The sequence below is a fragment of the Rhagoletis pomonella genome, unplaced genomic scaffold (assembly GCF_013731165.1).
Source record: "Rhagoletis pomonella isolate Grant_MI unplaced genomic scaffold, Rhpom_1.0 Rhpom_scaffold_00004, whole genome shotgun sequence".
In the NCBI taxonomy this organism is placed as follows: Eukaryota; Metazoa; Arthropoda; class Insecta; order Diptera; family Tephritidae; genus Rhagoletis; species Rhagoletis pomonella.
Genome location: NW_023458558.1, coordinates 2658444 through 2676759, shown reverse-complemented (window position 1 = coordinate 2676759; position 18316 = coordinate 2658444). Strand labels below are relative to the sequence as shown.

The following is an 18316-nucleotide window of genomic DNA, read 5'->3' as shown; positions in this document are numbered from 1 at the left end:
TTAAATCTTGAACATAAATTACGTTTTGTTCATCTATATAAAAATTTTGAACACCTTTTTTTTATGGCACCGTTCGCTCGATTTCAATGAAACATACACCGATTTAAAGGATATCTTCTTATTTGGCACTGTAACCGCCTAAACGATTTTGACCGAGTTCAACAAAGCACGCCAGTCGTGTCTTTTCTGTGCCAACTGACGCCAATTGGAAATGCCAGGTGAAGTCGAGTCCTTCTCCATCTGGTCTTTCCATCGCAGTGGGGGCCTCCCTCTTCCTCTGGGTTCCACGTTGAATACTTTCAGAGCTGCAGCGTCGGGGTTCATTCGAACGACATGGCCAAGCCAGTGGAGCCGCTGTATTTTAATTCGCTGCACCATGTCCATGTCGTTGTAAAGCTCAAACAGCTCATCGTTCCATCGTCTGCGGTACTCGCCGTCGCCAACGCGCAAGGGCCCGTAAATCTTCCGCAAAATCTTTATCTCGAATACTCCAAGAGGCGCCTCATCGGATGTTGTCATTGTCCATGCTTCTACGCCATATACCAGCACGGGCATGATGAGTGACTTATAGAGTGTGATTTTCGTACGACGAGAGATAACTTCCGATCTCCTCCCATACAAAATACAATGTATGCCATGTCGCTTATCTCTGGAACCATTTATAATAAGGTAATTGAATTGGATACACATATAAAATGGCAAGAGCCATTCAATAGGCAACCATTTTTTCCCATATTTCTAAATCGCATTGGATGATTGCTATTTTGTGCAGGGTTTTAGAAGGATTAGTGTGTTTGTCTTCCGATAGGTGACGCAGGATTTGAGAGCTATCCAAAAAAAATCCTATTTATGGTACATTTGCTTCATCTTTAAAACACATTTTAGTAGTAGTAGATTGGTAGCCCAATCACGTGATGAAAAAATATTGGGCTGTGACCGAATCTCAATGTTGCCAAACATAGGCTTTTCCTTCCAAAATTGATAGATTTTTTTCCATTTGGTAGGTTGGTAGGCTAGATTAGATTTTGGAAGGTTCCACGTTAATAACAGTAATTTGTGAAAAATATAAAATATGTATTTCCAAAAGTTTTAGCAACCTTGTTTACACGAATATTTCACCGGTGGGTCCACTATTGTACACCTGACAGCGACTTCATTCTTAGACTTGAGGAATATCACCAAAACTAACCTATTGGTCTTTTATTATGCTAGAAAGACCCGTTGTTCTGCAAAACCGCGCAACTCACATTTTTTGCTAAAAATTGGATTTGCTCATACAAGCTCAAGCATTATCCATTCGTCCTGATATATATTAGCCAGAAATGCGATTGTTTTATAAAAGAGATAACCGTTTTGAAGTGAGTGTTTTTACTCTCTAGAAAATAATTTGCGCAACCTCACATACGCCGTTTGGCATTTTGTTTATACGCGGTTTTATACTTTAAACGACGATATGCGGCACGGTCCGGGTGACCAAAAGCTACGCAAGTAAAGGCGTGCTGCAAAGCAAGCTGCACCGACTGGTCCGCGTGGCCATTACAGGACCAATGGGTACCTGTCTTTGTCTATTCTGTTTGAAAAAGGGGCCTGCTGGAGCACCCTATGACTGCCCAATATGATCAGCAAGAAAATTCTGCGTCATTTGCAGGTTGTGAAGCCACTCCTGGATAATCCCGACAACCCTACAAGGTTAGAATTCCTGAAAGGGACTACTGCGAAGTGATAATAACTATGATTGACGAAAGTCGCAAGCATGGTATACCGACGGATAAAAGATGGACGACAAGAGTACTGGGGCGGTCGCATTTGGACCAAAGTTCCCGAAAGTCTGCCAATTTACACATATCCAAGCTTCTTCTAAAACGGCAGCAGGCTTTTAGAAAGCTGTAAAACTTTTTTGAACCACTTGGAAGCTCACAGTAACTAAACGCTCTGTCGGGTTCCGCGACATGAAGGGTTTGAAGGCAACGAAAGCTGACTGTCTCGCAAAGCGTGGAACGCAAATGCATTTACATCTTCCCTAGCCTTTTGAGAGCTGGTGGAGGGAACCCCAGAGCATATCCTGTGTGACAGCCCACGTATCATAAATAGCAGACTGATACACTTTGGGAACGATTGCCTTCTTCATCCAAAATTTTAAACACATCGCATTCCAAAGTGCTTAACTTCTTAAAGAGAATAAGGTTGGAGTGATTACAATTAGGATTAAGCACAATAGATCATCTTAGGTCGCAGCGCGTGTATCCCCGTCGTAATAATAACAATAATATGTATCTGTAAAGAGTCAAACATTTGTGTAAGTCTGTACAGTACAATGAATTGTTATACGTAGTTACTTTTAATATTAAAAACTTAAATAAAATTTTGGTTGAATTTAATAGGAAGTTTTGGTAGGGAAAAAAAGATCCGTGGCAACACTGCCCAATCTTGACAAAATCGTCATTCGCATAAAAAGTCAATTTTGGTGGCAAGTAAAATTCTGAAGTGTATAAAAATGATGTCGAATTTCGACAGCTCTTTCTTTAAATTGATATTTAAAAAATATAATAAAACATATCGCTAGCTTAGAGTGTAAAGTTGCTAAGTCCACTTTTTATGAAAACTCATATTTTGATATAGGAGGCTAGAGAAATTGGATACGCATCGTTTCGAAAATTATAAAGGTACTTGTTTTATTTTTTCCTCTTCATAAGCAATAAAAGGAAAATTTGCTAAGTCCAAAAGAAGCACCACAAATCCGATAAGGCCAGGATAATACCACATCTTTTAATAAATATCGAATCCTTCTGATTCTTATGGAGTTTTGCTTTGCTTAAAACGCGCAAAATGTTTGATTCAAAGTCTTGCGAAATAGTTAAAGAAAATGGCTAAAGGAAGATTTTTTCCTCGCCTGTAAAATTTTTTAAAATGTGACTTAGCAACTTTTCTTTCTAAGCTAGCGATAATATAATTACACTAGAATAATTGGAAAATTTTCTTTTGGTCGCTCAACAAGAAAATTTCAACATTTTTTCAAAAAAAGGGGTTTCAAGATATTTCGAATCTTATGAATCGACGTAAAGGACCTACAGTTCGCAAGGTATTGATGTGCCGTTTACAAAAATATATAATTTGTGCAGATTGTGTGTTTACATTTCTCAACTGATTTCCATTACCTTGGGTTCAGAACTTACGAATTTGTGATGCTTGCATAATCCGCTCTGTAGTAATCATATTGTTCTACTGGCTTAGACTCAATAGCTGTAAAAATGCAATGTATGTATGAATGAATGCTATTTCTGGAGATTGGAGATAAGCTTTCCTCGCAGAGTATTTTCCAACCATCAGAAGAGAATACTACTTCAAAATTCTTGAATTTTCATTTAAAATTGCGCAACGTTGCTTGAAACCATAAGAAAATAACGTGCCTATAATGTAAATATCAATGCCTGATTTAAGATCAGGTGGTAGCAAATTATCTCCGTGAAAGAGTCATGAAATATTAGGCAAGTTAAAATCACCTAGAAAAATAAGTTCATATGAACCTTTCAAAATGCTTATTACATAGATTACATTTTCCAAGTGTTTTTTTTTTTTGTAAATAGTTATATCACTGCTCGGAGAAATATAAGATATAGGGTGTGTTCAGAAATGCATCAAGCCAAAGCATCAGTCTCTTTTATTTCTAAACCATAATTGATGGTTATAACTTATTTAAGCAAATAAGTTCCACTTCGTTATCAAACCGTGCCTGCGCGTATTGGTCTTTTCCACCAATTATAGTTTAGAAATAAAAGAAACTGATGCTTTGGCTTGATTTCTGAACGCACCCATAATAACTATCAATGACTTGTTGTTAGTAAACCTAATATTAACGCATCCTTCAACCAGCATACCATCACCCTGATTAAGACTGATTTGATTACTGGACAAGTCAGCTCTTATGATCGGTAACACAAAAAGAGTGGCGATCCTTACGAAATACACATATATTTGAAGAAATATTGTCGTTAAGCCAAGTTTCAGTAATGGCAATTCAATCGTATTCTCGTAAATATGTGCTATGTAAGGAGTATCACCGCTCAAATTTATAAAAACCAAACTTTTAACTTTAATTTAACGTTAATCAACGTTCTCTGTCGAAGCTTTACGTGAATTTCACTCCACAGCAGAGAACGTATATTTATAAATATACGTTCTCTGTCTGCTGGATATCCGTTCACAATGACTTAAGTTCCTTTGTTAATACGGCATCTCTGTTTAAATTTCAAAAAACTGACATTTCTTCTCAGACCAAAACAAATACGCAACTGACATTCGCTTGCAAACACATATGCCAGAATGAGACAGCTGCCGAAAACGAAGAAAAAAAACATTTCACAAAAGTCAAATCACGACACGAGCAGAAAGAAGAAGCGTTAAAAATTCACGACGTCAAAAAGGAAAGCAAAGTTCGGAAATGAAAACAGTTTTTTCAGGATTTTTGTTCACTTCTTGAAGGCTGCGTGTAAATAATTGTAAACAAAAATAGTTTTTCAGCCACATACACCAGCAATTGTTGGCCAAATGATTCCAATTGGCTCAAGAGTACGTCTGGCAGAAGGAAATAAGTGCAAAAATCTAATAGTCCACAATCTGTGCTTGAATATATTAATAAAAGGTGCGAAGGTGTGGACACAAACACACTTACGGCTGCGATAAGGCCACGACTGTCGTTTGCAAATTTGTAAATCGCATCGAAAATTGTAGAACGCCATAGGTAAAAAAAAAAAATCTTCAATAAGACGTATCAGCAGTTTTATTCAAAAGTCCATGGTAGACAATCTTTGCGCAAAAATTTGTACATTTGTTATTAAACAAAAAACAACTAGAGGTCAAGGCGTCAGGTGCACGTCATTGGTCACTGACCCACTAGCTGCTGCCCCACGACGAACGACTTCTTCGGATAGATAATACCATCTGCGAGGCAGATTATTTACAATCCAAGCAAAATCTTTTAATAAACTTGGTAACTTAATAGTAAAAAAAGCACAAGCCTCTAATATGTCTGTGCGCACGAAAGTACTCGGTCTAGTGGACGTTATGATGCGTGTACCACCCATTTTAGTCATCGATGAGGTGCTGAAAATCAGCATGGGATTACCAACGCGTTTTTATCCGGCAACCATAGATCAAGGACTATCCCCGATTGGCGAATTCATTGAAAACCAAACACACAGTAAAACCAACGCGCCAATTGGTTCGGCAGCTGTCTTTCCTGAATTAAATAATGCCAACCTTGGAAACCACACCAATGGAGATAGCTCAGGTGGAGACAGCCTGCTGGAGCGCGCCATAGTCAATGCGTCGACTACAGCCACATCAAATGGTGTACTCAGCAGTTCTTTTGGCATCATGATGAATGAATTAGCGCAGGACACGGTTCTATCAGATGTTCTCTCAATAACATCTGTGAAGTTTGTTATCTGTTTAATTGGTAAGTGAAGGCAAAAAAATGGCAATTGTTTTTTGAGTTTTTATTTTTTAAGTGATAATAAATTATCTCTAAAATAAGCGAACGTTTTCCCAATTTTTCTATATAACTGAGCACAAATCAATCGAAGTTTTTTTAGGCATGCTGCATCTAAACCACCACAATAGATATATTCATAAACTTTGTACTTTTTATGGTTGTGCTAAAATACTTGCTGCGCTCCAAACCACTCTGTCGTCATGACTCAACAGTTTTGTTGTTGTTCAGCTTATTTTTATTAATTGCTAGTTGATGTATACACTAAGACGAAAACGCAAAGAATTATGATGAAAATTCGTTAAAAACCTTGAATGGGTAAAAGTAGAGCAGTGAACTGTTAACACGTAGAGTTACCGTAATGCATCATAGGTAGGTTTGCCATTTCGATAGAAAAAAGTAGTACAAAACATAAAAAAGAACTACATTTTTTTTTTAATTTTTTGAACAATTTATTGTTACAAATTACATTAATTAGGTACAAACAAATAAAAGTAACTTAGAAATCTTTTTCAAAGCAACAATAAATGGTAAAAAATAAATAACTAAATTCTACAAAAGGATTCCAGACTCTTCCTGCACATTCAGGTCCCCTTTTTTAATTTACGCCTTATAATTAATTTGATTTTTTTCTCATTTTTAAACCTGAGCGCCCTGCACCTACCTGGCTCCGTCCATGCTTACACCTTTTCACTATCACACTTAACTTTGGTTACTAAGTAGTGTTTGCCACAACATGAATGGCAAAGTATAAGGTGTAAAAAAATAACTGACATACAGGTTTTTTGAAAAATAAAAGGGTTGTTTATAGATTTTGCAAAAAAAAAAGTATTTTTTCTTAACTTTGTAAATATTTTACTTTAATTTTATTAATTGTATTAATTAGTATTATTTAAGTATTTTTTTTAACTTTGTAGGTATTTTACTTTAATTGTATTAATTAGTTTTAAATTCTTAATCCTTATTTGCATTTGCCAGCTGTGGAAGATAAGCACATGTCTTTTTAAGATGTATTTTTTCTTAGACTTTGTATAAAAAAAACTGTATAGGGTTGATCGTATAAATTGCCTCCTAGTCACCAGTTCCGAGTCTATTCGATTGCTGAGTATGAGGCCTTATGTTGGACAAAAGGGCGCTGGTAAACCCAAATGATGGTTAAAATTTAAATTGAATTAATAAAATGTAAGCAAAATTTGTGAATGATTAACAATAAACTACTTTTTTCACAAAATCTATAAAGTTTCTATTTTACATCATGTATATGGTAAAATATTAATAGTTGCAAAAAGGAGTACAAAAAAGTACAAAACTAAGAACGGATTACATTTCCGCACATTTTTTTTTTTTAAACATTGCAATAAAAACGAGTACGCTTACTCCCAAAAGCAGTACGTCTGGCAACTCTAATCATTGGTAATAATTAAATGTTAAGTTTAACGAACTACCTTTTAACAATGCAGTTAGTCTCTTAAACGAATATGTATTAATTGTGTGGCGAAATTAATGTTGTTCTACATAAGTGTCATTTTTATTGAAGTTGGCACTTAACCGCTAATATGTTTATTGTTTTTTTAAATCGCAAGTTTAACTTTGAATATACGTATGTATGTTACCTTAATATAAAAAGACCCTAACTCATTTTCTATCGAAATTCAGCGCTGTACAAATGTCTGTAGATTACTCACTAATGATCTAATAGAATTCAAAACCACCGTTTACATCAATAAGTTAGTTTCCGTGAATTAAAATCCAGTGCTCATCGGAAAATTACAATTCAATAACTTTAGTTTTTATAAAGTTTTATAACTATTGTATGTAAAATCACTGCAAATGGTTAATTTTTGAACCTAATTGCAAGCACACACGCTTTATATATTGGAGCAAAAGTGAAGACGAAAACCACACCTAACTGAGCATACAGGGTGCAGATGTGCCCAATGAGTGCCCGGCATGTGGAGAGACACTAAACCCCACTCAACTAACGCCACTGTCCCTATGGTCGGACCCTATAGAGGCTGCACGCTTCTTGGGTATCCGGTTAGTTCAGCTTGACGACAACGATTGAGGGGGACTAGCCGATCTGGGCGGGGTTGCTGTAGCCGTTACAACAACAACAACAACAACGAAAACTTCACACATTTTAGGGTTCGGGCACGATATTTGTACTGTTTCATCATTTATGTATAAACCTTGCCTTTTTTTTTTGAAATTCCACTCTTATAATTTGTACAAATTTTTGATTGTAGTTTTCCTAAGTGCTGCTTGCGTATTCATGCTATGGACTCGACACCTGGTGATGGTATACATGTTTGTGATTTCTTTGGGTTTGACCTTCCTTTCATATTGGTCGAATGTATCTGCGCTGGCCGTGATGGAGAAATCTCCGTGCATAGTGGAGGATTTGCTTTCACTTAATACGACACGACTGCTGGACACAGGCGGTGTTGCTATGTCGCTGGTGCCACATTTGGTAGCCCAGTGGTTCATGGGCATGCTCTTCGCATACGTACATTTGGGTCCACGTTATCCAACCATACCAAAAATTATGCCGATCGTATTTGCTTGTCCCATTTTGTTGGCAATGTTACCATTGCCGCCACGCATTATCAAGGATTTGCCTGTGCTAGCTGGAGCGGTACCGCTGATATTAACCAAGATTACAATGCTGAGCAGTGCTATAGACGCTGCTAAAACCGTTTATAATGGTTATCAGTATGCAATGAATTTTGTATCAAATTTTGGCTTATCGGCATTAATCGAAAATGAATGGCAGCGATTGAATGTGCCTAGTGTTCTACGTGTTTTCTGGACTATAAGGTGAGTGCAGTTAAAATAAAAAAAAAAAAAAAAAAAAAAAACTTGTATTGGCAACTATAATATTTGTTCGTTATTTTCTACAGAATCGGCCAAGAGTGTATTTCAATTGTGCTATCTGACAACAGCACGACTTTGAGTTTCTTCCCCACCATCCAAAAATTGCTAGTCGATGGTTGTGAGACGCTCACGGCTGTCCTGGGCATGACTTCGATTATTTCGGTGATTTGTCACTACATCGGCCGCGCATTTCAATGGTATCTACTCACATTTGACAACGACGAGGAAAAATCTTTGGGGACGGTTTCTGCAGTGCTCTTCTACATTCTCGCACTGCAAACGGGTCTCACATCATTGGCACCCGATAAACGCTTCGTCCGTCTATGCCGCAATTTATGCTTGTTGATCACAGCTTTGTTACATTTTTTGCACAATATCGTATCGCCCATACTAATGTCATTGAGTGCGGCACGCAATCCTTCACGCAAGCGCCATGTACGCGCGCTCACTGTGTGCGCCTTTCTGGTTATTACGCCTGTTTGCTTGCTCGCTGCGCTCTGGTCACGACATTCGCCGTCCACCTGGTTGCTCGCGGTCACCGCATTCTCCGTTGAAGTGGTGGTAAAGGTAAATACATACATACTCCACAAATGGTTTTCTTAAAATAAAATAAAAATAAAAACTTTCTGCCAGGTATTTGTTTCCCTAGCCACATATACGCTATTCCTTCTAGATGCACGCCGTCAAACATTCTGGGAGAAGCTAGACGATTATTTGTACTATGTGCGCGCATTTGGTAATTCGGTAGAGTTTTGCTTTGGTATTTTGCTTTTCTTTAACGGTGCTTGGATTTTAATTTTCGAGTCCGGTAAGTTATTCAAATATGTGACAGCAAAACATGATTTATGGCATTATGTACATTTGTTATGGTTTTAATTTCAAAACTACATTTGCAGTGGCTGTAGTTGAAGACCAGCGCTGCATCACACTAATTAAGTCGTAGCGTTTTATGTCGGTGCTGAATGTATGTTCGTGTGCATGTATTATAACAACCATTTCGACTATCATTTTATCTTTGCCATATTTAATCTATGCTCATTCCTCACTTAGTTACTCACCACATTCGCCCACCATCATTTTTTGTGTATTCAATTCGTTTATCATTTCTTGGTTCTAAGTTTTCTTAATGCTTTGCGTGTGCCGTCTCTGCTTTTCCTGCTACTTAAGTTTGTGGAGCAGGCCCGCGCAAAGAACTTTCTGTGTGCGCGCGTGTGTTTATGACCCCTTTCTTTTCTTTTGTTGCTTTGCTCCCATATAATAAATACATATAACTTGATAGCCGAAAATGTTATAGGCGGCGCTATAAGAGCCATCATGATGTGCATCCATGCCTACTTCAACATTTGGTGTGAGGCTCGAGCCGGTTGGTCCGTGTTCATGAAGCGACGTTCGGCCGTACACAAGATCTCTGCTCTGCCCGAGGCCACTCCAGCACAATTACATGCCTTCGACGATGTTTGCGCCATATGCTATCAGGTAATTGTAGCAAAATGTTTAATAACAACATAGAATTAATCCAATGTTCATCAACGTGCAGGAAATGTATTCCGCAAAAATTACACGCTGCCGGCATTATTTCCATGGCGTATGCTTACGTAAATGGTTATACGTGCAAGATCGCTGCCCTCTTTGCCACGAAATCATGATGTATTCGGACAAAAGTGAAGAGAGTGATGCCCAGGCGCCAGCAGATAGTCCGGCGCCCGCTGTGCATCAATACAATGTATAACTGCAATACTTACATATTTTACCTATCAGTCAACATTAATGACGATAATTTTTATTTTTATTTAGAATGAGGGCGACGAAGAGCACACCTCCAGCTCTGCCAGCTCAACGCCCAGATTGGCAAGCAACACAACCACAAGTACGGCAGCTACGACATCTTCTGCAGCTGCGGTGGCCACAGCAGCTGCTAGCAACACAACACAAACATTTCGATTGTCACCAGACGTTGGGATGCAGGAATAAACTTTGGGATATAGTTAAAACATAAGATTAAATGAAATTTAGAACAAAATCCAAACGAACTGTTGAATGGGGTTGTATGTGAACGCGGGTGGGTGTGGCAGGCACAACAACAAAAAAGACATATAAATGCACTCAACAATGAAATTGCTTGAGTTAATAGTGTGTATTTATATAGGTTTAGCAAGAGCGATATATTCGGTTGGTAGGAAAACTTATTATAACTATTATATAGGATGGGTAAAAGCCGCTCAATAGCCTTCGGTTAGATAAAACCCCAACGAAATAGGATAATTGTACAAAATTTTTAAATATTGTATAAAAAAAGGCACGTCCCTTATGGATCAGAGAAATAAGGTTATAAGGAGCATGTTCAAAGAGCTCTGCAGCAACCAGCAAAGCACTGTACACTCAACGAAAACGTTGAAAGGCAAGAAATCAATTACTCATGTGGCAGTGGCCTAAGTGAAAGCAAAGATGCACCCGAATTATATTGTTGAAGTTGTCATATACATTTTATATTAGATCACAAGCCCTAAAAAGATGGCCGCATTGGGAATATTTCAATTGTGCTGCGTTATCTAACGGCTTGTACTGTTTGTATATACTACTTAATATAAAAAGAACACACGAGTAATAAAACGTTCGCCCACACCCCGAACGTTAAATGAGTTTGTGGAAATCTGCAAAAAATACGTCCACACAAATCACATAAAAACGTAAATTTACACTCGTGCATAAACATTAAATCCACAAAGCGTTAACGAAAATAAACTAAATGAAAGAAATAATAAACGCCTAAATACTTAGACGAAATTAAATTTAATAAAACTATAATTTTGTATAATATGAAAAAATAAGCCTGCGATTTGGTTTGCTATTATGTATATGTGAAGATGGCTGTGGGTAATTCATTTACATACAGTTAGCGTTTATATCTATGCATATGAAATTGTTAATATGTATATAAAACCTTTGTTTTGTAAGTTTTACCATAAATGCAATAATTACTTTTATGAAACAAAAGAAAAAAGAACTTAAATTAAAGATTTTTTCTAATACGCTTTCAAAATGAGAGGAGAGAGCTTGGAACGATATTATTAAACTGTTTTCTTTTTTTGTACTTAAATTATCGCATAATTTTACATTGCGTTTTTGCATATGAAATCTACTATTTTATTTTTAAAATAGTTGTTGAATATACATACATACATGCGTTGGTTTTGTTATCGTGACAGCCCCCATCAAACAATTGAATGGTCACCGCGAATAACGTTGTAATCGATAATTTTCTTGTCACCAGTTTCTTTAACTTTACAGTTACATTGTACATATAGTATACTTTATACTGTAACAGTAAGTTTCTTGGATACTTCTATACCGAAAAAGTAAAAAACCAAAAAATTTAGCTTATTTCTGTGCGTCATTATACACATTTTCTTTTTATTTCTGCAATATTATAATCTTGTCGCTTACAACGTTATTCGCGGCGACCATTCAATTGAAGAAAGCTTACTTAGGGCCGCCATAGGCTCATAGGCCCTAGAGGTGAAACCGATTCGTCGTTCTGATGAAAGTCACGACGCTCCAAAAAAAGCAGTGCTGGTACGAATGTCCACGAGCCTTCGTCAAAGCAGGGCTGTGTCATAGATAGCTACATTCTCAATTTCCTCTACATCGCGGCAAAGACGACAGAGGTCACTCGATTTTTGGCAAGCGTCTTCATCGGGCAGTAATCCCGATTATATATCGAGCATTGGTGATTCAAGCCCGAGAGTACTCCAGATCTTCTATCTAATTCAGGCCAGATGTGTCGTGCTATCCTGCATGTGGGCTCTACAGACCATCTTCTATTAGCCTGTTCTATAAAAATTAATATACATATATGTCGTTATCTTAATTCACAAAGGCCCTAAATAATTTTTTTCCCCCGACGAAAAATATTTTTTTTTAATTTAGACTAAGCTTGCTGGTTCATACTTACGCTCTTATGGCCTCTTGGGAATCATTTTTGATTGAAAACTTTAAATCTGAAAATAACGGTTTATTGTGATTGAAAAAACTGTAAATCCAATTTTAATCGTTTAATTAAAACTTTTATGGCTAAACATTTTTTTCTTCTACATTAGACAAAATAGAGCTTTTGTTGAAATAAAGCCTTTGTGTAAATTTTTTTGCATTCCCAATCCAATAAATTAAATTTAAAAATATATCCTACATATGTAGTAAATTGATTTTATTGAGAAATACATTTATTTTAATTTAATTTAAAAAAGCAACAATAACATTTCAGTTCACAAAAAATGGCCAGTAAAACAACAACATTGAATAATTCTATTACGTTCTTAATTGAAAATCAATTCATTGTAATTGCGCAACAAATGGTAAGGTGATACGCGGCAACAAGTCGTAGTGCGTACGACAGTTACACGATCGGCGCGCTCGAAATTCGCCTTCACCGTCTCATAGTATCGACCATCACTTAATCACAAAAAGAAAATATAATTCAATTCCATCATAATACTTAAATAAATTAATTATTGGAAAAACTATAGCTCACCTCAAAACCATGCAGCGCAACTTGAGACCTTTGACACGGAGTAAATCAATGGCTTTTTGACTCTTGTCTGAGAAACGCAAATTATCCGGATCCCATCTTAGCTCTAATCGCTCTAAATTTCCACAGCTCGACGCAATCGTATCCATTAATTGATCGACGTGTATATTGACGCCAAGTTTTTCCGCTGTTCCCATAACAATAATTCTTCCGGAATGAATTCATCATATACAGTTATTCTTGAAATTGTGAAATTCAGCACTTACTTTGCATTCGACAACACAGGCAATATGCTCATCCAGAGCTGATCGGTAATATGTGGCATGCCAGAGAGACAGCATGCGGCCAACTGTTGGCCATGGCGCATGAGGAATTTCTGCAACGCTTCATCTGAAATATTATCCGAGGAGTCCAAGTCCAACGAGATAAGAGACCTGTACGTTAAACATTAGTAAATTATAATGGGGATAGAATTTATTTTTTCGAATGTATGTAAGTCTAATGTGTAAGTCTAATGTTTTTTGGCAATTGCAGCTTTTCCTTTATTTGGAAGATTTACATAAATCTTGAATAAATCTGAATAAAATGGCAAAAATTGATGAAATCCTGGCGACTAACTCGATAAGAGGGGAGGACCAGGTTGCATGCATATACATTATAACTTTTGAGAATATTTGTTCACATGGATTTCGCGATAAGGCCGACTATATTTTAATAATGCCGCCAAAATAGTCCGCAAAATCAAAAATATTAAGACTAAATTGATCTGGACCGTTTTGGCCATAATCTGAGTTGTTTTTTTAGGAAAAATATCTAAAAAAAAAAACATAATCAATTAATTTATAAGAGACTGGATTTTTATATTTTTCCAAAATATTTTGGCGGAAGTCTTAAAATATTATACATTTATATTTATATTTCCGATGGAACAACAGTAACGTTCTTTTTTTCTATGGAGAGTGATGCACCCTAATGTGCATATCTGTGGAGATTTGACAAACAACTTCTCTCGATGGAGATAATTTTGTCTTTAAAGTAGTAATTCATTGAGTTCTCACATGATATTTTTATTTTTAATAATCAATAATAGTAGTTTAAGATGCTATATTAATGAAAGATAGAGAAATAAAATTTTTAAATTTTGAATGAAATTTCCTTATATTTCACTCTAGTTTCCAACCTACAGAAATGAGAAGTTGTTTGTCAAAACCCAACGCATTACTTTAATATGTTTTGTTATGTGACACTTGGGATGTGCATAACACTTGTGGTTAAGTGACATTTTGTTCGGGTTTGGCTATTTTTTTTACATTCCTTTTATTAGCTCGGGATGTAACTATGTAATATTGATGCGCCTAAAAGATGCAGCGATTTCTATTCTCAAGTTACATACCTGATGACAGTACGAATGGCAATTATAATAGGGAGGTTTTAGTTTTTTGAACTATAATTTTATTCACTTGTTTATTTAATTTTAATAATTTTTTTTTAAGTCTAGCACATTACATAGCCAGCACCATATGCATAAATCCACATTTCCGACATCGCAGAAAAATTATAAAAATTTAACAAACTATCAGTTACATCCAAAAATCTTATATTCGCAATTTTTAGAAAAAATTAAGGTATGCAGTAAAGCCCCTTAAATTTAAGTATCGGATTAGTAGCGGATTCTAGATGGAGAATGATTTTTTTTAGTTCAACATTTTTGCTCTAAACTTGAGGGTCTCCGGGGGTTGCTGAATTCAAGTCTGTTGTCAAATTTTAAAATTTCAAAATGACTGATCCAAAATGGAAGACGATTTTTTTTCAATTCAACATTTTTGCTCGAAATTTGAAATTCGGGGCTTTTCGGCATTGCAGAACTTAAATCTGCTGTAACATTTTCAAAATTCTTAATCGCCGATCAATATTGGATCTACCATTTGAAACGGAATAGTTAAATTCGGAAATACGTACATGGCGTATGAGTTACTAAGAAGAGATAAGAATGTTACTCATACGCCATGTACGTACATTCGTTTTTAACCAGAGACCCAGAATAATAATTATTTCATGGTGGAGTTATAAAAAAGTCATCAAAATTTTCGGAAGAACTATAAAAATCTTCTGATAATAATTGTGTGTGAGAAAAATTTTTAAAGTCATCGATAACTATTATTTTAAGACTTATATAATAAAAGTATTTTCATAATAACTATCAGCAGATAAATATTTTTCAGTCTTCAAATACTTTTATTTTGAGACTTATATTATAAAAGTCTTCGCATGTTAATTATGAGTGCGAAAAAATTGTTTACGTCTTAAAGGACGGGGCTTGTTCAGGACCATTTCGGGATTAGTTCGGGGGTAGTTGGCGTCCAGTTCGGAACTAGTTGGGGAGTAGTTTAGGTCCAGTTGGGGACTACATTGGAACTATATTATACATATCATCCCGAACTGATCCCTAGCTAAGCCCCAACTGGGCCCAAACTACTCCCCGAATAGTCCCAAACTGCTCCCCAACTAACCCCGAGCTGGTCTCCAACTAATCCCGAAATGGTCCTGAATCAGCCATCTTTTAAGACTTGAAAAATTTTTTCCCACTCATAATTATTACAAAACTACTTTTATAATATAATTCTCTAAATAAAAGTCTTTGAAGACTTAAAAATATTTATCTCAATGAGAATTATTATTAAAGGACTTTTATAATATAAGTCTCAAAATAAAAATCTTTGAAGACTTAAAAATATGTATCTCTCTGATAATTATTATGAAGGACTTTTATGTAATGTAAGTTCTTCAATAATAATTATAGATGACTCGAAACATTTTTATCTTAATATAATAATTATTGATTGACTTTTATTCTTTTCTCTTATAATAGTTATGTTTCTGATTTTAACTTTTCCGTTATAAATAGTAGATCCAATATTGATATGCGAATAAGAATTATCATTATCTGATACCAGATTTGAGTTCAGCAACCACGAAAAGCCCCGAATCTCAAATTTCGCGCAAAAATATTGAAGTAATAAAAAAAATCGTCCTCCATTTTTTTCTTTTTTGGTACCAAACTTAGACTGCGCCACTTTTCGGTATTTTATTACCAATAACAGTAACAATAAGATATGAAATTTTATATACACTTTATCGGTCACCCCATGTTAAAATTCTTGAAACCCACCTATGTTCCTAACTTCAGTTAAGCCTTTGGTGGAAATAGAGTATTAGATTATAATATTGTAATTGGTCTTTATCGGGTTGAGGTAAATCAACTATGTTCCTAAGTATTAACGCAAACTTTTCCTCTTTTTAAAAATGTGTTGTATCATGAGAAAATATTCCCCGCATAACTTGTGAATTGGTTGTTCTGAAATTTGTGTCATGATCGTTCCCACATATGCAATATGATGGTACGACTACTGTGCCCCTCTTAACCGCTTACCTCGTCAGCCCCGACTCCATCCATTGCTTCAGCACCGTGTCATTAAAACCATTGATTTGGCCCGCACACAGGAACTTCAAATTTGGTATTTTCGTCAACAGATCAATAAGGCATTCAGACGACAAATCAGTGGCGGTTATGTCTAGCTCCTGCAAGGCGCATTTATCCCATTCAACCTGCATTACATATTCCGACTTCAGACTAGTACCGTTCATTAGCAAGCAGTTTAATCGTTTCGAACGCTGTATTAGTGTTTTCAGAGTGCTGCCAGTCACCTTGTTGCAAAAGTTCACAGCCAAACACTCCAACTGAATACAATTCGAGCTGAAGGCATCTATATGCGAGTCGTCAATAAAATTAATGCCATACAAATTGATCACACGCAAATTGGGCGTGGCCGATTTGAGTTTATGCACATTGATAACTTCGTATATCTCCTCTTCCTCCTCTTCGCACTTCTCGTAGGTGCCGATGAGGTGCAAAACCTCCAAGCCATTGATAAAATTGTAAATTTTACGCATGAAGCCCTCCATGAAGATCACCTCTGAAAGGCAAATGCACATGTAGCGCAGCTTGGTGGGAAAAGCCTGCATCTCGCTGAAATCATGCAACTGCATGGCTGCAAAGATAGAGTGATACATTGTAGCTTTTGATAGCTGCATCAATCGCATATATGTGCATACAACAACTCACCTGTGGAGAAGTCCAGCAGCATATGGGTGAGATTTGGACACTTGGCAGAAAGCTCATGCAGCACTGTATGCGTAATCAGCTCGATTGGCAGCTCAATGTAGCGCAGCGTGGGACCGAAACGCACAGAGATGAGTGCAAGCAAAGATTCCAGCGAACCAACGTGTAGGCCAGACACCTCCGGGCGTAGTGAAACATTTTTCCAGAGACGTGTATCATAGGCGATCTGACGCCAGCGTCGACAGATGCGCGCCAATCGACAAATTTCACGATGCGACAGGTAAGAAAAGATGTGCAGCAGCACCTTGTCGGGCAATTTTTCGATCGTCTGAAACGCAACAAAAGAGCATTATACATATGTATGTATGTAGTCTGATAGTTGCAGGCAATTTCAAGGTTACTGCAATAAATAGGCCACTTTATGATTTTGAATAGATGAGTGCAGAGCAAGCAACTGAAGAAAAATAATATTTCGAATGCACCCCCGACAAAGCACAAAAATAGCATATAACGCAACTACATACATATGTATGTACATACATACATATGTACATCAGTGTGTTCCAAATTGAATGGTCTGCAGTATAGCACAGTTAGTGGCATTTGACGCTAAAGCAACTGATAATCACATCAATTCTTCAAATTTCTACCAAATGTATACTTATCATACCGTATTTGCGAAGGGCGAACGTACGGTACCATCGGAAAGGTACACCTGCGACGCCTCGACAGCCAGTTGACCCCAAATATCAGTTGACAAATCCATTTTAAATTGTATGCACTTTTGGTTTTACTCCAATTTACTTGAAATATTTCGATTTTAGCAAAATAATTGCAGCACAAATTTACTTGCACACCTGTCTTATGTAAAAATGTTGCCTTCTTTAGTGCCAAATCTCAACACAAATCACAATGAACGCAATGTTTCCTACGAACTGCTGGCACAGACGGATCCTCCATAATGCTCGCAGTAATAGCGAAGAGCGCATAGTGTACTTTATTTTTAGATTATTTTGAGAGATTGTTTGTGTTTTCACAACAACGAATCTGAGATCTTGCCAGAGATCTTCTTCTACCGACAAAACCACCGACAGTGCGCTAACAACGTGTTCTTTTATCACCGTTCGGTCAAACACCTCGATCGGTGAGAGCAAAACTATGTTGCATAGTACAAGCATGTACATATGTATGTATGTATGTATGTAACCACATGGATAAATTTGTGTTTACAATCTATTTATGCGTTGTCTTAACCCTAATCTTACCAACATGTGTTTGTGAGACACATTTTGTTGTTTAACTTGATGTG

At 36.6% G+C, this 18316-nt stretch overlaps 2 protein-coding genes across 5 annotated transcripts in view; one reads left to right on the top strand and one right to left on the bottom strand.

The window, feature by feature from the left end:
- Positions 1 to 4363: 4363 nt before the first annotated feature.
- Positions 4364 to 18316, top strand: part of LOC118736813 (protein TRC8 homolog) — a 32627-nt gene continuing 18674 nt past the window's right edge. Inside the window, exons 1-7 of one of the 3 annotated variants that reach the window (XM_036466863.1) lie at positions 4366 to 5455; positions 7735 to 8305; positions 8389 to 8929; positions 8996 to 9170; positions 9642 to 9838; positions 9900 to 10085; positions 10157 to 10961. In XM_036466863.1, coding sequence (XP_036322756.1) covers positions 5023 to 5455; positions 7735 to 8305; positions 8389 to 8929; positions 8996 to 9170; positions 9642 to 9838; positions 9900 to 10085; positions 10157 to 10333 — 2280 coding nt within the window. In that variant the 5' untranslated portion in view covers positions 4366 to 5022 and the 3' untranslated portion in view covers positions 10334 to 10961. Of the gene's footprint in view, positions 5456 to 7734; positions 8306 to 8388; positions 8930 to 8995; positions 9171 to 9641; positions 9839 to 9899; positions 10086 to 10156; positions 10962 to 18316 lie in introns of those variants that run through there. The other 2 variants (XM_036466864.1, XR_004992771.1) reach the window with 2 other exon arrangements.
- The window catches only part of LOC118736814 (F-box/LRR-repeat protein fbxl-1), a 54100-nt gene continuing 48330 nt past the window's right edge, over positions 12547 to 18316 (bottom strand). Inside the window, exons 1-6 of one of the 2 annotated variants that reach the window (XM_036466865.1) lie at positions 17678 to 17912; positions 17011 to 17335; positions 16318 to 16936; positions 13154 to 13321; positions 12891 to 13094; positions 12547 to 12811 (exon numbers count right to left, since the gene is read on the bottom strand). In XM_036466865.1, coding sequence (XP_036322758.1) covers positions 12676 to 12811; positions 12891 to 13094; positions 13154 to 13321; positions 16318 to 16936; positions 17011 to 17335; positions 17678 to 17773 — 1548 coding nt within the window. In that variant the 5' untranslated portion in view covers positions 17774 to 17912 and the 3' untranslated portion in view covers positions 12547 to 12675. Of the gene's footprint in view, positions 12812 to 12890; positions 13095 to 13153; positions 13322 to 16317; positions 16937 to 17010; positions 17336 to 17677; positions 17913 to 18316 lie in introns of those variants that run through there. The other variant, XM_036466866.1, reaches the window with a different exon arrangement.